Consider the following 23,265-nt stretch of genomic DNA (forward strand, 5'->3'; position numbering starts at 1 on the left):
ACACACACACACACACACACACACACACACACACACACACACACACGTGAGGACCAGAGATTGGAGGGATGCTGCTGTAAGTCAAGAACACCAAGGAGGGCTCACAGCCAACAGAAGGGAGACAGGCAGGAAAGCTTCCCTCCCGGAGTCTGCAGGGAGGGTGCGGTTTTTGCCCACACTTTGATATTGAACTTCTAGCTTCCAGAACAAGAATATATTTTTGTTTTAAGCAAAAAAAAAAAAAAAGTTAAAATGGTAAATTTCATGTACATGTATTTCACTGGAAGGAAGGAAAAAAGGAAGGAAGAAAGAAAGGAAAGGGAAGGAAGGAGGGAAGGAGACAGAAGGAAGGAAAGGGCGGGGAAGGGAGAAAGAAGTAAGTAGGGGCACACAGAAATGACATGATATCATTTCCTGATGCATATGTATGTAAATGTACAGAGAAAGATCAGGGACAATAGAAACTAAGTTTATAAGAGTGATGGCCTCTATAGGGGACTTTAGTCTTTTTGTAATATTTCAGCTTTTTACAGAGTGGGTATATTCATATGTTACTTCTGAAATTTAAAAACATAATTTTGACCAGGCATGATGGCTCATCCCAGCACTTTGGGAGGCCAAAGCAGGTAGATCACTTGAACTCAGGAGTTTGAGACTAGCCTGGGCAACATGGCAAAACTCTGTCTCTACTAAAAAAAAATAAAAATACAAAAAGTTAGTGGGCATCATGGTGAATGCCACTAACTGCTACCGTAGTCCCAGTTATTTGGGAGTGCTGAGGTGGGAAGATTGCTGAGTCCAGGAGGTCGAGATCAGCCTGGGCAACATGGTGAAACCCCATCTCTACAAAAATACAAAACATTAGGCAGGCATGGGGACTACAGGTATAATTGCCTGTAGTCCCAGCTACTTGAGAGGCTGAGGTGGGAGGATTGCTTGAGGCCAGATGGCAGAGGTTACAGTGAGTTAAGATCATGATACTGCACTCCAGCCTGGGCAACAGAGCCAGACACTATCTCAAAAACAAAAACAAAACCCATATACAGTAGACTAGTGTGGTGGAATAATTTTTTTAAAAAAACCAGAAAACCCATAATTGTAAAATTTAATTTTTCAAATCACACACACACACACACAGAGGAATACTCTGGAGATATTGCGAGTTTGGTTCCAGACCACCATAATAAAGCAAATATTGCAATAAAGCAAGTCACATAAATTATTTGGTTTCGCAGTGCATATAAAAGTCAGGTTGACACTATACTGTAATCATGTGCAATAGCATTTTTTAAAACCCAATTTTTATGCCTTATTTTAAAAATACTTTATTGCTAAATTATCATCTGAACCAGCCTTCAGAAAGTTGTAATGAAGGTTTGGGTAGCCATAGCAATTTCTGAAAATAAAATAACAATGAAGTTTTCCACATTGATTGACTCTTCCTTTCACAAAAGTTTACTCAGTAGCATGTGATGCTGTTTGATAGCATTTTACCTACAGAACTTCTTTCGAAATTGGAATCAATCCTCTTAAACCCTACTCCTGCTTTATCAACTAAGTTTATATAATATTTTAAATCTTTTGTGGGAATTCCAACAGTGCTCACAGTATCTTCACTAGAAGTAGATTCCATCTCAAGAAACCATTCTACTCATCCTTAAGAAGCAACTCCTTATCCATGTAAGTTTGATCGTGAGATTGCAGCAATTCAGTCCCGTCTTCAGGCTCTACTTCTAATGCTCATTCTCTTGCTATTTTCACCACATCTTCAGTTATTTCGTCCACTGAAATTTTAAGTCCATCAAAGTCATCCACGAGAGTTGGAATCAACCTCCCTCAAACTCCTGTTCATGTTGATATTTTGACCTCCTTTCATGAATCACCAATGTTCCTTTTTTTTTTTTTTTTTTTTTTTTTTTGAGACAGTCTTACTCTGCTGCCCAGGCTGGAATGCAGTTGTGTGATCTCAGCTCACTGCAACCTCCATCTCCCAGGTTCAAATGATTCTCCCGCCTCAGCCTCCCAATTAGCTGGGATTACAGGCATGTGCTACCACACCCAGCTAATTTTTGTATTTTTAGTAGAAATGGGGTTTCACCATGTTTGCCAGGCTGGTCTTGAACTCCTGAGCTCAGGTGATCCACCTACCTTGACCTCCCAAAGTGCTGGGATTACAGGCATGAGCAACTGCACCGCCCCCACTTTTTTGAGATGGAGTCTCACTCTGTGGTCTAGGCTGTAGTGCAGTGGCATGATCTTGGCTCACTGCAACCTCCACCTCCTGGGTTAAGGCGATGAATCACCAATGTTCTTAATGGCATCTAGCATGGTAAATTTTTTCCAGAAGGCTTTCAATTTGCTTTGTCCAGATCCAACAGAGGAACCACTTGTCTATGGCAGCTACTGCCTTTTGAAATGTATTTCTTAAATAACAAGACTTGAAAGTCAAAATTACTCCTTGACCCGTGGGCTGTAGAATGGATATTGTGTTAGCAGGCATAAAAACAGCATTAACCCCCTTATACATCTTCCTGAGAGCTCTTGTGTGAGCAGGTGCATTGTCAATGAACACTAATATTTTGAAAGGAATCCTTTTTTTTTCCTATCCTGAGCAATAGGTCTCAACAGTGGACTGAAAATATTTAGTAAACCATGCTGTAAACACATGGGCCGTAATTCAGGCTTTGTTGTTCCATTTATACAGCACAGGCAGAATAGATTTAGCATAATTCCTAAGGGCCTAAGGTTTTCAAATAATAAATGAGCACTGGCTTCAACTTAAAGTCACCAGCTGCATGGGCCCCTAACATGAGAGTCTGCCTGTTCTTTGAAGCTTTAAAGCCAGGCATTGACTTCTCCTCTCTAGCTATGAAAGACCTAGATGGCATCTTCTTCCAATAGAAGGTTGTTTCATCTACACTGAATATCTTTTGTTTAATCTAGCCATCTTCGTCAATGATCTTAGCCAGATCTTCTAGTGACTTGCTGTGGCTTCTACATCAGAACCTGCTGCTTCACCTTACACTTTTATGCTATTGAAATGGCTTATTTTCTTAAACTGCATGAACCAACCTGTGCTAGCTTCCAACTTTTCTTCTGCAGCTTCCTCACCTCTCTCAACCTTCACGGAATGGAACAGAGTGAGGGTCTTGCTCTGAATTAGGCTTTGGCTTAAGGGAATGCTGTGGCTGGTCTGATCTTCTAGCTGGACTACTAAGACTTTCTTCATACCCGAAATAAGGCTGTTTTTCTTTCTTGTCATTCATGTGTTCGCTAGAGTAGCACTTTATTTCATTCAAGAACTTTTCCTTTGCATTTACAACTTGGCCAGCTGGCACAAGAGGCCTCACTTTTGGCTTATCTCAGTTTTGACATGCCTTTCTCACTACTTCATCATTTCCAGCTTTTGTTTTTTAATATTTATTCATTTACTTATTTTTTAGAGACAGAGTCTTACTATGTTGCCCAAGCTGGTCTTGAACTTCTGACCTCAAGAAATCCTCCAGCCTCAGCCTCCCGCAAAATGCTGGGATAACAGGCGGGAGCCACCATGCCCAGCCCACATTTCAATATTTTGATTTAACATGAGAGATGTATGACTTCCTTTCACTTGAACACTTACAGACCATTGCAGGGTTATTAATTGGCCATATTTCTTTGTCTCACTCTGTCACCAGGCTGGGGGAGTGCAGTGGTGTGATCTCAGCTCACTGCAACCTCCACCTCCCGGGTTCAAGTGCTTTTCCCGCCTCAGCCTCCTGACTAGCTGGGACTACAGGGGCACGCCACCATGTAATTGGTCTAATTTCAAAATTGTTGTGTCTCAGGGAATAAGGAAGCCAAAGGAGGGAGAGAGACAGGGGAACAGCCAGCGAGTAGAGCAACCAGAATACACACATTTATTTATGAAGTCTGCCGTCTTATACGGGCACCCAAAGCAATTACAATAGTAACATCAAAGATCACTGATCACAGATCACCATAAAAATATAATCATAACAGAAGGTTTGAGATATTGTGAAAGTTTCAGATAGTGACACAGAGCCATGAGTGGGCACGTGCCACAGGGAAAATGGTTCCAACACACTTGATCGACTCAGGGTTGCTACAAACCTTCAATTTATTAAAAATGCAATATCTGTAAACCTCAATAAAGCAAAGCGCAATAAAAGGAAGTATGCCTGCATATAAGCTTGAGTATCGATAAGAATTTCTGGAAGGATACAGAAGCAGCTTAATGACGGTTACCTCTGAGAAATGGCTTGAGGAAGATAGGGAGGGAGGCGGGGAAGAAGAGCTTTTAAGAAATAACTAAGAAACTCAGCCAGGCCTGGTGGCTCATGCCTATAATCCCGGCACTTTGGGAGGCTGAGACAGGTGGATCACCTGAGGTAACAATTGGAGACCAGCCTGGCCAACATGGTGAAACCTTGTCTCTACTAAAAATACAAAAATTAGCCAGGCATGGTGGTGCACACCTGTAATCACAGCTACTTGGGAGGCTGAGGCAGGAGAATCGCTTGAACCTGGGAAGGGGAGGTTGCAGTGAGCTGGGATCAGGCCACTGCATTCCAGCCTGGGTAACAGAGTGAGACTTCATCTCAGGAAAAAAAAAAAAAGAAAGAAAGAAAGAAAGAAAAGAAAAGAAAAAAAATTCCTGGTTTTGTCTCAAACTCCTGGCTTCGAGCCTCCCTCCTTGGCCTCCCAAAGGTGCCTCATGCTGGGGTTACATGCATGAGGCACTGCACCTGGGCTACATGTTACCGTTTTTTTAGTTAAAACAAAGTTATTATGTCTCATCCTATTCCACCTGTTTCAAGTCATGGAATCCTCTCAAGCTTTTAAGAAATAACTAGGAAACTCAGCCCAGCATGGTGACTCATGCCTGTAATCCCAGCACTTTGGGAGGCAGAGGCAGGTTGAGCACCTGAGGTAACAATTCAAGACCAGCCGCCTGGCCAACAAGGTGAAACCCTGTCTCTACTAAAAATACAAAATTAGCCGGGCATGGTAGTGCACACCTGTAATCACAGCTACTTGGAAGGCTGAGGCAGGAGAATCACTTGAACCTGGGAAGGGGAGGTTGCAGTGAATTGAGATTGGGCCACTGCATTCTAGCCTGGGTAACACAGTGAGACTCCGTCTCAGAAAAAGAAAAGAAATAACTAAAAAATGAAAGAAGAGTTCAAAGGAAGATTACTTGAGTTTAGGGAATAAAACTAGGATGAGCCTAAGAAGAGGTAAAGAATAAGAGAACATATACTTTATGCCCAGGTGCTTGTTTTCTTTAAAACTTGTGCTATCAATGTACCTTTATGTAAAGCCTTTTCATGATGCATCTTATGCTGAGCTATTGCTTTTTAGCTGTTGTTGTTTTGAGATAGAGTCTCATTCTGTCACCCAGGCTGAAGTGCAGTGGTGCAATCTTGGCTCACTGCAACCTCTCCCTCCCAGGTTCAAGCAATTCTTATGCCTCAGCCTCCTGAGTAGCTGGGATGACAGGTGTGCGCCACTACACTCAGCTAATTTTTTAAAATTTTTAATAGAGATGGAGTTCCACCACGTTGGCCAGGCTGGTCTCAAACTCCTCACCTCAGTTGATCTACCCACCTCGACCTCACAAAATGCTGGGATTACAGGCAGGAGCCGCCGTACCCGGCCTTGAGCTATTGTTATTATACTTTTGAGACAAGGTCCCGCCCTGTCACCCAGGCTGGAGTGCAGTGGTGTAATCATAGCTCATTGCAGCCTCAAACACCTGGTCTCAAGTGATCCTCCTGCACCAGCTTCCCCAGTAGCTGGGACTACAGGCACGAGCCACCACACCCAGCTAATTTTTAAATATTTTGTAGAAATGGAGTATTACTCTCTTTCCAGGCTTGTCTCAAACTCCTGGCCTCAAGCCTCCCTCCTTGACCTCCCGAAGTGCTGGGGTTACATGCATGAAGCACTGTACCTGGCCTATGCTTAGCTTTTTAATAGTTTCATTAAAACACTGTTACACTCAAGAGGCCCCTGCTCAGCTGGGCACTCCTAGAGGGAGGCCTTTTTTGTGTTCAGTTGCCATTCTGTGCATGACTCAACACAGCTGCCACCCATTACAGGGGGTCAGACTGGGTGTGCTCAGTGTCTTCTGTCCCCAAACCGACTCTCCAGAGGCCCCACTCCCTTCTCCCCTGATGTGGCCTCTCTGATCTGCCACCTCCTGCTTTTATATCTGGGTCCCTGTCCCCCAGGCCCTGCAGATGGAAGCTCAGCAAGAGGGGAGAAACAGGTCTCAGGGGACAGAAGATTCTGCTGCTGCAGGGATCCTGGAGGACAGTGTGGGGCTGCAGAAGCTACCAAAGAAAACTTCGCCCTTCCACCCCATGCCACATGTCCCCTATGTGTTAGGACCCTCCTCAGCAAGAGAAGGAAAAAGTCTAGAAGTTCAAAGGGGGCAGGCACTGGAAGGCGATCCGGCACTGGGTATAACAGTCTCCAAAAGCTGCTTGCCGTACTGTCTGCTGGGGTTGAACCCAATAAACCATCCCCTAGACTCAGACCACTCTTTTCAGGCTATCCCCAGCTGAACTGTGTAGATGAGCTCACAAAAACATATGTGCTAGAAGGTTCGTAGGAGCTTTATTCACAGTCCCAGATTGCAAATAACCCAAGTGTCTATTAACAATGTAATGGATAAATAAATTGTGCAGTTTAATCCAATGAGATAGTATATAGCAGTGAAGACGGACAAACTGTGGTTACCTGCAACAACCTACATGAATCTTACAGTCATAATGTGAAGCAAAACTGTGATCCCACTTACATACATTTCAAAAACAGGCATTAAAAATCTATAGGATTAAAAGTCAGGATAGTGGTTAGCTTTAGGGGAGTGCCTGGAAGGGAGAATGAGGTTTATGACCTGGGTGCTTTTTTCATAGTCATGTTCACTTTGTGGTTTTCTTTGGACTGTAGACGTGTGACTTAAAAAAAAAAAAAAAAAAAAAGCTGCATAGTGCTGGGCACAGTGGCTTATGCCTGTAATTTCAGCACTCTGGGAGGCTGAGGTAGGTGGACCACTTGAGCCCAGGGGTTTGAGACCAGCCTGGGCAACATGGCAAAACCCCGTCTCTACAAAAAAATACCAAAAAATTAGCCAGGCATGGAGGTGCATGCCACCATGCAGTAGTCTCAGCTACTTGGGAGGCTGAGGCAGGAGAATCGTTTGAGCCTGGGATGCAGAGGTTGCAGTGAGCTGAGATTGTCCCATTGCACTCCACCCTGGGAGACAGAGCAAGACCTTTTCTCAAAAAAAAAAAAAAATTGGCTGAGCGTGGTGGCTCACACCTGTAATCCCAGCACTTTGGGAGGCTGAGGCGGGCAGATCACAAGGTCAAGGGATCGAGACCACCCTGGCCAACATGGTGAAACCCCATCTCTTAAAAAAAAAAAATTGTTGCATACCATTATGTGTAATAAGCAAACATTGGAACTAAATGCCCACCAACAGGTAACTGATTAGGTACAGTGCCCTTCTGCAGTAGCATTCAATAATATAATCAGTCATTAAAGAGAATGAGGAAGCTCCTTATGTGCTGATGTGGAATGATCTCTGGATACCCTGCTAAGTCAAAGGCAAGGCTCACGGTAACAAATACTATGCGATCTTCCCATTTCAATAGAGGTGGGAAATCATATGTATGTGGGGGTATATTTTCTTGCAGGTACATAAACTATTTCCGGACATATTTATAAGACACTGACAACCTTGGCTCCTTCTAAAAAGGGGCATTGGGTAGCTGGAGGAGCAGATTTTTCTCTGATAACCTGTTGCACCTTTTGAATTTGAAGCCAGCTAAATAAATTACCAACAGAAACCATAAAGCGGGTGGGAGTTGGCTGCTAGTAAGTGACTACTGCCAGATATTTTCATTTGCTTGGAATCAAATAATTAAGGCAGCAAAGAAAAGCAATGCACAGGTCAAATGTAACTTATAGAAATCACGAATTAATCTCAAAAAACAAAAATAAAACCTTTAAACGCATTTTGATTGAGCTTGCCAATTTCCAGGAACTTATCATAAGAAGGTGTTCACAGATGTGCTGTAAGATTTAGCTATGAGGATATTAATCACATTGCTGTTTATAAAAGAGAGAGAGAGGGCGGGAGAAGAAAAAGAGAAGGAGGGAGGGTATAAGAGCAAGGGGAGGAGAAGGAGGAGAAATAATGAAGGAAGGAAAGACAAAAAGCCCTACTATATCAACACAGGAATATAGCTCTTTCATGCCACGGAATACTATTCCGCTACTAAAAGTATACTGAGGAAGGTTTAATGATATATAAGAAATACTCATGATGTATTAGGTTTCAAAAGGCTTTAAAAAATAACACACAACAGAATTTCTTTTTTGGAAAAATGTTCACACAGTGACAGCAAATAGTTATACAGAATTTACCGTGCCAGGTGCTATAATAAGTCCTTTACACATGTTAGTTCATTTAATTCCCACAACTCTATGGCACAGATGCTGTTATTATCTTCTTTTTACAGATGAGGACACTGAGGTGCAAGAGATTCGAGGTTATCCAAGTTATCCAGGGTCACACAACTGGTAAGTTGCAGGACCCAGACAGCCTGCTTCTAACCAGCACTCTATACTGTTGAGTAGAGACCATGCAGTTAAGAATGACTGTTGCTGGGAGAGTAAGACTATGGGTGTAATTCTGCTCAAAATATATTCTCCAATTTTTCCACAAAAAACAGTGATAATTCTTTAAATGAAATACAACTTAGAAAAGGTGAGATATACAAAGAATCAGCGTAGCACAGAATACACAGCCATCTGCTTGTGTCCTCTGACAGTCTCTCCTTTGATTTAGGAAGGTTTTTCCAGAAGGACCTGGACCTGGCTGGGTTTGGGGCTGAGGGAAGTCCAGTGAATGATTTCTGTTCACACTAGGGCCACAGCTTGCTTGCTTGCTTTCTCTCTTTCTTTCTCTCTTTTTTTAAAGACAGGGTTTCACCATGTTGGCCAGGCTGGTCTTGAACTCCTGACCTCAGGTGATCCACCTGCCTCAGCCTCCCAAAGTGCTGAGATTACAGGCGTGAGCCACCACGCTGGGCCTCTTTCTCTCTCTCTTTCTTTCTTTCTCTCTCTCTCTCTCTTTCTTTCTTTCTTTCTTTTTTTGAGATGAAGTCTCACCCTTGTCACCAGGCTGGAGTGCAGTGGTGTGATCTTGGCTCACTGCAACCTCTGCCTCCCAGGTTCAAGCGGTTCTCCGGCCTCAGCCTCCTGAGTAGCTGGGACTACAGGCATGTACCACCACACTCAGCTAATTTTTGTATTTTTTTAGAGCCGGGATTTCGCCATGTTGGCTAGGCTGGTCTCGAACTCCTGACTTAGGTGATCCACCTGCCTCACCCAAAGTGCTGGTATAACAGGCGTGAGCCACCGGGTCTGACCAGGGGCCACAGCTTTCAAAGGGAATGGCTTCCCAAGGACACAAGGGGTCCGTGGTGACAATTGTCTCACTCGGAGATCCCCCAGGAGAAGGAAGTTTGGGAGGTGGGTTGGGGATGCCTGTCCACAGGCCCTCCCTACCAGGTCTGAGCACCCAGCTCTGTTTCTGTCCATCCAGGGCAGCGGCTTATCTTACAAGAGAGGCTGAGCTTTTCCTTCAAAAATGAGAGATCCAGGCCCAATCTAAATGCCCCTATCAGCATCTAGGAGGGGTCTCCTGTCCCATCCAACAACCCAGATGCTGAGGGCAGCCTGGGAAGTATCCTAGCTCCTCCCTTTTCCTCACCTCCCACACCCAATCCATTTGCAAGGCTGACTGGCTCAACCTCCAAAAAATGTCCAGCACCAGACCCCTTCTCCCCATCTCCACTGCTAGCTACCACCTTGTTTCAAGACCCATGATCTTCCTCCCGGATTGCCAGAGTCACCCTCAAACTGGTTTCTCTGCTTCTACCCTTGACGCACTCTCACCTGTTCCCCATTCAGCATCAGAATGAACATTCAAAAACAAATGGTATCATGGCCGGGCACAGTGGCTCATGCCTGTAATCCCAGCACTGTGGAAGAATGAAGTGAGAGGATTGCTTGAGGCCAGGAGTTCAAGATCAGCCTGGGCAACACAGTGAGACCCCATCTCTAAAAAAAATTAGCCAGGTGTGGTAGTGCACACCTGTAGTCCCAGCTACTCAGAAGGCTGAAATGGGAGGATCACTTGAGCTCAGGAATCTGAGGCTACAGTGAGCTATAATTGTGCTACCGTACTCCAGCCTAGGCAACAGAGCAAGACCCTGTCTTAAAAAAAAAAAAAAAAGAAAGAAAGAAAGAAACCAGAAGGTATCACTCTCCTACTTAACTGTCTCCCCATGGCATTCAGAATAAAACCCCGGCAACAGCTGACTGTGGCTTCCAGGCCCCCGCCTCCCTCCATTTCCTCTGGTGCCATTCAGCCTCTTGCTTTCACTCTTGCCACACTGCCCTCCTTTCTGTCCCTGAAAATGTGTCAAATTCTTCCCCTGTACCTGGAACACTCTTCATCTAAGTCATTCAGTCTCAACTCATGGTTCTAGATCTTGAGGGGCTCACAGTTTTGGAGGGGGGCACTGTTGGGAAAACAAATAATTGCATCTGGCATCACAGATGCCTCATGGAGAGATGGTACCCCCATCACTTTGTGTGGTAATTATTTGTTAACAGCATTTACTCTTACCTGCCACCCTAGGCCCAGCCTGCACAAAGTCCACAGCCTGTTAATAACCTCAGCATCTGTCCCTCCTCGGGTTCCCCCTATTGTCCTAGGCTGGCTCTGCCACATCCACCTCTAGGATTTGGTGAAAAGCCTCATGCTGTTCTCCCCATCCCTTCCAAGTCCACCTTCTCCTCCAGACATGCAGCCTTCCTCGAGCCTGTCTTCCTCAGCCCCTCAGTTGCTAATTTGCCCCCTCCAGCTCTGACTCCTCTCACAGTGGGTTTTTCTGGCTCCTCCTCTTCCACCTGCCCCTTAAGCTTGCTGTTCCCTAGGCTGTCTCTTCTCCCTCCATACATTCTCCCTGGGCAATTTCATTCACGCTTAGATTCATACGATGATGCCTCAAATCACCGTCCACAGCTGAGACCTTCTCCTTATCCCCAGACCTCAGTATCCAAACACTCACTGGACCTTTCCTCTTGCGCATCCCATAAGAACCTCAAAATCAGCGTTTCCTAAACAGACCTTCTCTTCCTCTGCCTCATATCTGATCTTCATCCTACGTCCTTTGTGAATGTCACTCCACAGATCCAATCATCCATAAGAAACTTGCGGTCATCATAACAACTGCCTTCTCTTCAAACTCAACATAGCCTTTGGTCTTCTAAATAAGCCTCCAATCTTTCTCCTCCTCTCCCTCTGCCATCCTTGGCATCTCTCACCTGGATCACTTTCTTCCTGGGCTCTCTGCTCCCATCAAGCCTCCAACCGGTCCATTCTCCACAGCAGCCTCCCAAGCCATCTTTCTAAACCCACATCTGGCCCTGGTCACTTGCATGCCTGAAAGTGATTGTTCATCATCTAAGAATAAGACCCAAACTCCAAAGCCACTGTCAAGACCCTCCATAAGCCAGCCTTAACTACTTCTCCAGGCTCCTCTCCCAATTCTTCCCACTTTTCAATCCTTTCTCCCTTGTTGTAGCACAGGCCATGGAATGCTGGAAAGTTGAAGCCAAAGTGATTTGATTCTGGTCACATAGCAACAAATAATAATGGCTAACACTTAATAAGGGTTTTGTTTATGCCATAATGTACAGACAAATTCACAATCAATCCTTCAACAGCCCCATGAGCCAGTGTTTATTATTGTTACCATTTTATAGGTGAGTAAATTGAGACTCAGAAAGCAGGTAACATTCCTGAGAACACTTAGCTGGTAACCCCACGATCAGGATTCAAATTCAGGTTTCCTTCCTTCCTTCTTTCCTTCTATGCTTCTTTCCTTCTTTCCTTCCTTCCTTCCTTCCTTCCTTCCTTCCTTCCTTCCTTCCTTCCAATTCAGGTTTCCTACCTTCCTTCCTCCCTTTCTTCCTTTTGTCTTTCTTTTTCTTTTTGAGACAGCATCTCACTCTGTCGCCCAGGCTGGAGTGCAGTGACGCTATCTCAGCTCACTGCAACCTCCATCTCCCATATTCAAGAGATTCTCCTGCCTCAGCCTCCTGAGTAGCTGGGATTACAGGCGCGTGCCCCCATGCCCAGCTAATTTTTTTGTATTTTTAGTAGAGATGGGTTTCACTATGTTGGTCAGGCTGGTCTCAAACTCCTGACCTCATTTTCTGCCCGCCTCAGCCTCCCAAAGTGCTGGGAATACAGGCATGAGTCACCACGCCTGGCCTGATTTTTTTTTAAATGGAGTCTTGCTTTGCCACCCAGGCTAGAGTACAGTGGAGTGATCTTGGCTTACTGCAACCTACGCCTCCCGGGTTCAAGTGATTCTCCTGCCTTAGCCTCCTGAGTAATGGGATTATAGGCACACATCACCATGCCTGGCTAATTTTTTTGTATTTTTAGTAGAGATGGGATTCCCCAACGTTCACTAGGCTGGTCTCAAACTCCTGAACTCAAGGGATCTGCCCACCTCAGCCTCTCAACGTGCTGGGATTATAGTTATAAGCCACCACATCTGGCCCAAATTCAGGTTTTCTGACCACCAAACTGTGCTTCCTCCAAAGGAATGGGTGACAGAGCTGAGACTTAAATCTGATATCATCATTCATTCATTCAATAGACACTAATTAAACACCTATGTGCCAGGTACAGATCGTTGATCCAGGGCACTCATAATGCATTAAACTGCCCTGGGGCCGGGTGTAGTGGCTCATACCTGTAATCGCAGCACTTTGGGAGGCCAAAACGGGTGGATCACTTGAGGTCAGGGGTTCTAGACTAGCCTGACCAACATGGCGAAACCCCATCTCTACTAAAAAATACAATAATTAGCTGAGCGTGGTAGTGGGCGCCTGTAGTTCCAACTACTTGGGAGGCTGAGGCAGAAGAATTGCTTGAACCCAGGAGGCAGAGGTTGCAGTGAGCTGAGATTGCACCATTGCACTCCAGCCTGGGTGATAGAGTGAGACTCCATCTTAAAAAAAAAAAAAGGAGAATAGTCCAACCCTTGTCCTCCTGACACCTCCAATCCATCCTCTCAGCCAACAACCAGATCCAATCATGTTCCCCTCAGCCTTGAAACACTTCAGAGCCTTTCTAGGTTTAACACTAAACCCAGCAGCCATAAAAAAGGGAATTGATGATTTGCTTATGGTAAGAAAACAATTTCCCTATGGGGGAAAAAATCCATAGACAAAGTCAAAAGATAAACTGGGAAGCAATTTTTGTAACTCACCTCACATACAGAAGGCTACCTTTCTTAGTAGATAAAGAGCTCTTACAAATCAAAGTGGAAAAATACCATTATATTGATTTTCAAAAATTTAAGACAGTTTAAATATATATATATATAAGAATTATATGTATAAAAGAGGTATTCTATTTAAATATATATATATATATATAAGAATTATATATATAAAAGAGGTATTCTACCTCATTCATAATAATAGAAAGGCAAATTACCACAATAAGAGAGTGTTTTCTATCTATAAAGTTGGAAAAAATGAAATATTTGATAATAGTTGGCAAGGACATGGAGAAACAGGTACTATCATACATCGCTGGTGGGAGTGTAACTTTGTACAACTTCTGTGAAGGGCACTGTTGATGGATCTGTCAAATTGTAAATGTACATACCACTTAATCCAGCAATTCCCCTTCTAGGGCTTTAGCCTTATACTTACACATGTATTAGATTATTTACATATAACATTATTCACTGAAGCATTATTATAGCAAAATATTGTAAATAAATATTAATTAAATCATGATGCATCTATAGAAAAGTTTATTATGCAGTTGTTGGCTGGGCGCAGTGGCTCACACTGTAATCCCAGTACTTTGGGAGGCTGAGGCGGGGCGGATCACCTGAGGTCAGAAGTTCAAGACCAGCCAACATGGTGAAACCCTGTCCCTACTAAAAATACAAAAATTAGCCAGGCCTGGTGGCAGGTGCCTGTAATCCCAGCTACTTGGGAGGTTGAGGCAGGGGAATCGCCTGAACCCTGGAGGTGGAGGTTGCACTGAGCCGAGATCATGCCACTACACTTCAGCCTGGGGGACAAGAGTGAGATTCTGTCTCAAAAAAAAAAAAGTTTATTATGCAGTTGTTAAGAAAAAGGTGGTTCTTTACACATTGATATGGAACTATCTCCAAGATGTATTGTTGCGTAAGAACGCAAGCCACAGAACCAAGTGTTTAGTATTTACCATTAGTGATGGCTTGGAAATATGTCCACAAATTATTTTATATTCCTCCCTTCAAGAGAAGGATCCTAATTCTCCTCTAGAATGTGGGCTGGATTTAGGAACTTACTTCTAGTAATAGAGTGTGGCATAAGTAATGGTTTGTGATGTCTGCTATCAAGACATAAAAGGCAGTGTGATAGCCAGAACAACCTTGAAAATGAAGAACTAAGTTGGAGGACTCACACTTCCTGATTTCAAACTAACTAGAAATCAACAGTAATCAAGACAGCCTGGGCTGGTCACAGTGGTACATGCCTGTCATCCCAGTACTTTGAGAGGCTGAGAGGGAGGATTGCTTGAGCCCAGGAGGTTGAGACCAGCCTGGGCAATATAGCAAGACCCTGTCTTTTCAAAAATTAAGAAAAAAAAAATTAGCGAGGCATGGTGGTGCAAGCCTGTGGTCCCAGCTACTGGGAGGCTGAGGTGGGAGATCAGTTGAGCCCAGGAGGTTGAGGCTGCAGTGAGCCATGATCACACCACTATACTCCAGCCTGGGTGACAGAGTGAGACCCTGTCTCAAAAAAATAAAATAAATAATAAAAATAAATAAAATAAAATAAAAATTTTAAAAGACAGCCTAGTCTGGCATAAGGATAGATATATAGACCAATGGAATAGAATTGAGAGTCTAGAAAGTAATCTAAGTATCTATGGTCAATTGACATTTTACAAGAGTACTAGAACCATTCAATGAAAAAAGAACAATCTTGGTGCTGGGAAGCTGAATAGCCACATGCAAAAATATAAATTCAGACCCCGTATCTCACACCATATACAAAAATTAACTCAGAGTGGATCAAAGGCTGGACACAGTGGCTCACACCTGTAATCCCAGCACTTTGGGAGGCTGAGGCAGGTGGATCACCTGAGGTCAGAAGTTTGAGACCAGCCTGGCCAACATGGTAAAAACCTGTCTCTACTAATAATACAGAAATTAACCAGGTGTGGTGGCATGCACCTGTAATCTCAGCTAATAGGGAGGCTGAGGCAGGAGAATTGCTTGAACCTGGGAGGCAGAGGTTGCAGTGAGTTGAGATTGCACCACTGCACTCCAGCCTGGGTGACAGAGCAAAACTTCGCCTAAAAAAAAAAAAAAGAAAGAAAAAGGTAGATCAAAGACCTAAATGTAAGAGCCAAAACTACAAAACTTTTAGAAGAAAACACAGGGGTAAATCTTTGTGATCTTGGATTTGGCAAGCCACTTTGGGAACCATCTGCCAGTTTCCCAAAATTTTAAATACGGAGTTGCCATTTGTCCTGGAAATCCTACATCTAGGTATGTATGCAAAAGAAATGAAGGCACATGTCTACCTGGAAACTTGTACACAAGGCCAGGCATGGTGGCTCACACCTGTAATCCCAGCACTTTAGGAGGCTGAGGTGGGCCGGATCACCTGAGGTCGGGAGATTGAGACCAGCCTAGCCAACATGGTGAAACCTCATCTCTACTAAAACTACAAAAATTAGCCAGGTGTGGTGGCGTGTGCCTATAATCCCAGCTACTTGAGAGGCTGAGGCACAAGAATCGCTTGAACCTGGGCAGTGGAGGTTGCAGTGAGCTGAGATCACACCACTGCACTCCGACCTGGGTGACAGAGCGAGACTCTGTCTCAAAAAGAAAAAAATAATAAGTGGTGGAGCATACCTGAAATCCCACCACCTGAGGAGATCAAGGCAGAAGGATTGCTTGAGTTCAGGAGTTCAAGACCAGCCTGGGCAACATAGAGACAACTCGTTTTTACAAAATTTTTAAAAAATTAGCCAGGCATGGTGACTCGTGCCTGTAATCCTAGCTACTTGGGAGGCTGAGGTGGGAGGATCACTTAAGCCCAAGAGATTGAGGCTGCAGTGAGCTATGACTGCAACACCGTACTCCAGCCTGGGTAACAGAGCAAGGCCCTATCGCAGAAAAAAAAAAAAAAAGTCACATGTTGTATGATCCCATTTATTTGAATTGTCTAGAATAGGCTAATATAGAGAGACAGAAAGTAAATTAGTGGTTGCTTAGGGCTGAGGAGGATAGGGGGCCAGGAGTTAAGGAGTGACAGCTAAAGTATATGAGGTTTCTTCTTGAGAAAGAAGTGTGAACTCCTTACCATGACTTAGAAGGTCTCTACAGTCCAGCTCCAGCCCACTTCCCCAGTCTCAACTCTTACCTTTCCTGGTCTAGTTCCTTAGATTCCCCAGACACAGTAGCTATTCTCACCTCCATGCCTTTGATCATCCTCTTCCTCTTTCCTACCCATCCTTTAAGACTCAGGTCAAATGTTACCCTTTCTGGAAAATCTCCTCGGCTGTCCTTAACTATGTTGGAAGTTCCCTCGCTGCCCTCAGAATACCCTGTGCTTGAATCTCCCATTTCATGTATTGTACAACATTGTGATGATCTGTGTTTGTTTCTGCCTCTCCCATCAGACTATGAGCTTCCTGGGAGCAAGGATTCCTACTCAGGATCTCTAGAGGCTAGCTCAGTGCTTCACAGACACAAGGATTTATGTGAGAAAGAAAAGAAGTGGGGTGGGGAGAGAAAAGTGAGGCAAAAGTAAAGGGAGGGAAGGAAAGGAGAACATTAGAAGAGAAGAAAGAAAGTAAAACAGCCACTTGAAAGTACTAAAAAGAGAGAGGGGAAGGAAGGGAGAGTTGGGGGAGGAAGAAAGAAATGAGGGAGGAACAGAGGAAAGAGGGAGGGGAGGAGGGAGAGAGGAAAGAAATTCTCTCAAGGCATTTATCAGTTATCATGGACATACAACAAAGACAGTGGAAGAATAAAATCCCAAATCAAATCTGAAACGAGACCCGGGGAAATATACCGGGCGCAGTGGCTCAGGCCTATAATCTCAGCACTTTGGGAGGCTGAGGTGGGAGGATCACTTGAGGCCAAGAGTTGAACAGTCTGGAAAACATAGTGAGATCCTGTCTCTACAAAAAATAAAACAAAGGCTGAGGTGGGCTGATAACTTGAGCTCAGGAGTTCAAGACCAGCCTGGCCAACATGGTGAAACCCCATCTCTACTAAAAAATACAAAAATTAGCCAGAAATCGCTTGAACTCAGGAGGTGGAGGTTGCAGTGAGCCAAGATCATGCCACCTCACTCCAGCCTGGGCAACAGAGCAAGACTCCATCTCAAAAAATAAATTAAATAAAATAATTAACCAGGCATGGTGGTGTGTGCCTGTAGTCCTAACTACTGAGGGGGCTGAGATGGGAGTTTGGTGCTTGTCTTGCCCATGCTACCCCTCTGCCACTGCTCACGCTTGATGTATCTTTGAGGAAATCGAGCTTTCTCCACTATCAGTCCATGTGTGGTTCCAGGGATGGGCATGTAGCTTGGGCCGTAAACAAAGTCACCATGATTAATTAAGAGGTGGACACTTGACCAAGCTGGGCTAATCTGCTGCCTCAGCCCTGGAATGTTTGCTGGAATTCTTCTTTTTCCACAGGCACTGCTAAGCTGAAACAATGTAAATTGGAGCTACTAGTAGCCTTATTTGTCACCTTGAAGACAGAAGTGGATTTAAAATGAGCGAACACAGAGGAACCAAGAAATGGAGAGAGACAGATTCTTCATGGCATGATTTGAGCTTCTGGCTCTGTCCATGCCCGAAGCCAAATACTCTTGACTTTCAAATTAAGTGAGCCAATAAACCCTAGCCTCTTTATTTTATTCTAATTTATTTAAGCCAGCTCAAGTTTGGTTTCTGTCATTTGCCACTGAAGGACTGTTGACTAATATAGTGACCTAACTAGAGAGTATGCTCCCTGAGAGCAGGAATTGCATTGTATAGACTTAAGATCCTTAGAGACAGGGATGATGTCTTATGCATCTCACTATTACAGGACTAAACATTGGGATGGTTACAGAGCGGGTGAAAAACAAACAAAAGAATAAATGTCTTTTTGTATTTTTCCAATGGCCCCATGCTCTGTACTCAGAAGACCCTAAAATACTTGAATAAAAGTTAACAGGAACAAAATCATATGATAGGCACTTTAATTCTTATCGGACACAAACAAAGCCCTTTGATTCTCCACAGTTCCTCTAAGGATGAGTGATTTATCACTTTCTGAATGGAATGATCTTGATGGAAGAGTTGTTCCAGGATCCCCACATGGCTGACATTTTTTACTTATTTTATGTTATTTTTTCGCAGATACAAACCAAACAAAAAACAGGCTAGTCTCCAATTCCTGGCCTCAAGCAATCTTCCCACCTCAGCCTCCCAAAGTGCTGGGATTATAGGCGTGAGCCACCATGTCTGACCAAAAGATACTTTATTTTATTTATTTATTTATTTTTGAGACAGAGTTTCACTCTTGTTGCCCAGGCTGGAGTGCAATGGTGCCATCTCAGCTCACCACAACCTCCACCTCCCAGCTTCAAGAGATTCTTCTGCCTCAGCCTCCCGAGTAGCTAGGATTACAAGCATCCGCCACCATGCCTGGCTAATTTTTATTTTTAGTAGAGATGGGGTTTCTCCGTGTTGGTCAGGCTGGTCTTAAACTCCAGACCTCATGTGATCAACTCACCTTAGCCTCCCAAAGTGCTGGGATTACAGGCATGAGTCACTGAGCCCAGCCCCCAAGAGATACTTTAAATCAGCTTACCTACTTGCTCCCCGTCCCCTATGGTACAAATGGGAAACTGAGATTTAAACTTAAAGGCTTACTTAACACTACACGGTGAGTCACAGATCCAAGTCAGCCAAGAACCCCATTCCAACACTCGTAGTCCAGTGCTCTGGCCTCTGTCCTTGTGTCACTTTATTAACCAAAGTGAACCAGTCACTCACCCAGAGAACTCAGAAATCTCTGAACAAAATGAAATAAACTGTTCAACTCTGCCAACTGCCCCCTCAGTCCACATGGGTGGGGCAGTAATGAAAGGAAAAGTGTCCTGAGCCAGAAGTCAAGAATCCCCAGTTGTAGAACTAGCTTCCTCCCTTATCAGCTGTGTGACTTTAAGTAAGCCCTTCCCATCTTTATACTGTTTCCTCTCTCTGAAACAGGGGGAGGGAAAGTTGAGATTTGATGGAGCTGATCTCTAAGGTCCCTGAAAATCTATGATTGTATGGGGGGATGTTGGACAGTTCATCAAATCTCCAAGATTAAGCCCACACAGATTACAGAGAATTTGAAGGCCAAGAGGTCAGCAACCCATCTGCAGACTCCAAATTAAGGTTGATGAATTGAGGGTTCCAGTTTGCCTTTGTAGGAGAAATAGACTAGAAATATATACTATCACCTCCCTGGGTACCACAGAGAAGTATGGAGCCATATTCCTCACATCCTATAGTTCACCTTTCTCATCCTCTTCAACAATCCTAAAAAATCCACATCTAAATTGAGTTGAGTGAGATGAATTTGAAACAGGTCCATTAGAATGTCCACCTCTGCCTTCTTCAAAGTAGTCCTTTTAGGAGTTTGGGCAATTTTTCCAATGAGGCAGTAATTCCTTCCTGCATTTTAAAAGTCCTCTTGTGGAAATAGACCAACTTCATGACTGGTCTTCATATACTCACACCTTGGCTTTCATTCCAAGTGACAATTATCAATTTGGTCACCCATTGTATTCTCTATACTTGACCTGGAGTGACTTCCAGCCATTTCCAAAAATTACGTTCCTCCTTTAAAAGATAGAGGTTTCAGGCCGGGCACGGTGGCTCACGCCTGTAATCCCAGCACTTTGGGAGGCTGAGGCGGGCAGATCATGAGGTCAGGAGTTTGAGACCAGCCTGGCCAATATGGTTAAACCCCATCTCTACTAAAAATACAAAAATTAGCCAGGCGTGGTGGCATGCATCTGTAGTCCCAGCTACTCAGGAGGCTGAGGCAGAAGAATCACTTGAACCTGGGAGGCAGAGGTTGTAGTGAACCGAGATTGTGCCACTGCACTTCAGCCTGGGCAACAAGCAAGACTCCATCTCAAAAAAAAAAAAAAAAGAGGTTTCTTCTCAATGAAAATATTCAAGTGATTACACCCCATGCTCCAAAGCTAACTTTCTGCAATGCTTTGAGCAATGGAATAATCAGCAAGTGATATAATGCCTCCTCCAGGGGGTCTCTTTTGGAATGGCAGACACTTGTTGAATGTCCTGAGGTGCTTATTAAAAAAAAAAAATCTCTGCTGCATGATAATCACATTTCCCCCTTCTATTTCTCATTCCTGGAAGACTCCAAACTTTTCCCTTCACCTGCTCTCCTCTCTCACCCCTCCCATTCCCTGGCCCCACTTTCCCCAGACCAACTCTCTTCCCTGCCAGCAATTAGGCAAAAGCCCAAGTTGCCGAGTCTTCAAAATCTGTCTCTGATCAAAAGGTAGGTGGAAGTGGGAGACTCTAATGGATCCTGGAAAACTGTCTCAGCATTTCTCATTCCCAAAAGGGCCTTCTCTGTGTTCTTAGGGTAAGATGACTGTCTTGGTCAAGCATTTCAGAGGGTCCCAGGGACTCACTCCCATTGGGCATGGCACCAGAACTTTCCTGCCTGGTGCAAAGGTGGGGGTGGGGGATGGAAACCTGCCCTCCAGAGACCCATGTTGCCCAGTGCTTTCAACCACTCACATCTCAAACATTGGAAAACCACTATAGACAGCCTCTCCCACCCCATCACAGTATTTTAAACACTACCAAACCCTCTTTTGTTTGTCCTTTTGAAATCCTCTCCACTGTTTTACAGAGGAGGAAACCGAGCCTCAGAGAAGTAAAGTGGAACACCCAAGTTGATAGTGTCAGCAAGTTAAAAGTCCAAGGCAGAACTCTTGATTCCCCATCTCATGCTTTTTTTCAACGTAACAGAAATCGATCATACCTACAGCAACCTTTCATTGAGATAAATATTTCCCCCAAGATAGCCAACAGAGACCCTTAGAGACACTAACATGATGCTAACCCATCAATAAATGCAGTCTGCCCATATCCAAGCAAACAGACCCGCCTACCCAGTCCTAAGGCTCTGTCCTCTGCCCTAAGGTGTCTCTCTCCAGCGCACCCCCTCCCCAGTAGCCACTGAGGGTCCCTCAGCCAAGGAGGTGTGTGTCTTAACACAGAGAAGCAGAATCTATCTGACCCCTTCAGGAAGGGGACCTGGCAGGAAAGAGCCCCATCCTCGACGCCTGTTCCGGGGGTTCTGCCCAGCCCCTCCCCTACCTGCCAAGAGCTGCATCCAGGCGCAGATCTTGTAGACCGTAGCCGTGTTGCAGAAGAAGAAAAGCGCAAAGCAGGTGATGCAGCCGAGGATCAGCACCATGGAGAGCAGCACGAAGAAGGCGGCCGCCTTGAAGGCGCTGGACGGGATGGTGCTGAAGTCGGTGAAGGAGCCCCGGCAGGTGAGCTCGCGGCCCGCCAGCCCGCTGCCCACGCAGTAGTGGAAGAGGCCGAAGTAGCCAGGCTTGGGAGTGCTCACGCTGTCGCCCACCCAGTAGGGCTGGATGAAGACCACCACGTTGATGATGGCGAAGCAGATGGTGAAGATGGCCCACAGCACGCCGATGGCCCGCGAGTTCCGCATGTAGTGCTCGTGGTAGAGCTTGGAGGCTTCCTGCGAGGGCAGCATGGTGCCCGGGGGCGGGGCCGGCGGCGGCGGCGGCTGGCTGGGGCCGCCAGCCCGGGACGGAGCGCCGGGCTGCCGGGCGGGAGCTGGGGACGCACGCGAGAAGCGGCCCTAAGTCAAGGAACCCGCGAGGGCGGGGCCTGGGGCAGAGCTGGGGGCGTCTGGGAGCTGATATGGGGAGAGAGGAGGGGGTCATGAGAGTGTTGGGGTGGTGTCTAGGGGGACTGGCAAAGGTCTCCTATTGGGGGGCCTAGGAAGGGGCCATGAAAAAGTTGGGGGGCTCCTGGGATGGGGATGTGAGACCTGAAAGTGAGGGGGAGGTGCTTGAAAGTGGTCATGGGGGAGTTGGGGAGGGGATTTGGGAGCTGGTATTAGGGGAGTAGGAGGGGACGGGGGGGAGGTGGAATGGAGGCTGGAGACTGGCATTGGAGGATTAGCAGAGGGGCTGAATTTGAGGAGCTCCGAAGGGAATTTGGGGGCTGGTATTAAGGGGTAGGAGGAGGTCTGGTACTGGGTGTCTAGGAAGGGACTATGAGGCGGTGGTGGGCGCTTCTAGGATAGGGAAAGAGGGAATTTAAGAGGCTGGGACTGGGTGATTGGGAAGATGATATGGGGGCTGGGACGGGGAATGGGGGCTGGTATGGGGGTCTAAGAGAGCAAAGTGGCAAAATTAGGATACGGCTAGAGGGGAGTCGGAGGCTGGGACTGCTGGAAACTGGGCGAGGTGGGGGGGTGTCCTCAGAAGCCAGGGCTGGAGGTAGGCTGGAGGGAGCCTAGGATTGGCGGGCCAGGATTGGGGAGAGGGGCTTTCCAGGCCAAAGGGACGAAAGACCGGGGCTGGTGGGCAGCGGGGCCCGCGAGGGATGGGCGGTGTGCAGGGGCTGTCTCCGGGGGGCCGGGGAGCGGCCGGGCCCAAGTAGGGCCGGGGCTGGGGGGGGCGGCTGCCCCGCGCCCAGGCCGGACGCGCGCGAGGCTGCGGCCGGGGGGAGAGGGTGCGGGGAGACCAACCTGGGCACGGTCGGGGGCAGCGGATCCGGGACTGGCACGGCCTAGGCGCCGCGGCTCGGCGCTCCCAGCAGCGGCTGCCTCGGCCCAGGCGGCGGCCTCTGCGCGGCCTCCATCTTGCTCGGGTTCTCCCCGGGGCGCGCTCCCGCGCCAAGGCGCGCGCTCTCGTGCACCAGCGCGGCCCGGCGGAGGCGCGCTCCCGCGCGGGCGTGCGGGACGGAGCGGGGCGGAACCGGGGAAGGGTGCTCCTGGTTCTGGCATTTGGGGGGAAGGGTGGCCACGATCCCCGGGGTCCCCCAGCCGGGGCAGCAAGCACCCC

General features: G+C 46.1%; 1 protein-coding gene across 1 annotated transcript in view; it reads right to left on the minus strand.

The window, feature by feature from the left end:
- LHFPL4 (LHFPL tetraspan subfamily member 4) overlaps nt 1-22,820 on the minus strand; it is a 41,565-nt gene extending 18,745 nt beyond the window's left edge. The window contains exon 1 of the mRNA XM_032290590.1: nt 21,539-22,820. Within this exon, the coding sequence (XP_032146481.1) occupies nt 21,539-21,944 (406 nt within the window). The 5' untranslated portion in view covers nt 21,945-22,820. The remainder of the gene's footprint in view (nt 1-21,538) is intronic.
- Nucleotides 22,821-23,265: the final 445 nt, after the last annotated feature.

Source organism: Sapajus apella, unplaced genomic scaffold (genome assembly GCF_009761245.1).
Source record: "Sapajus apella isolate SASKATOON/1434 unplaced genomic scaffold, GSC_monkey_1.0 scaffold23, whole genome shotgun sequence".
Taxonomy (NCBI): Eukaryota; Metazoa; Chordata; class Mammalia; order Primates; family Cebidae; genus Sapajus; species Sapajus apella.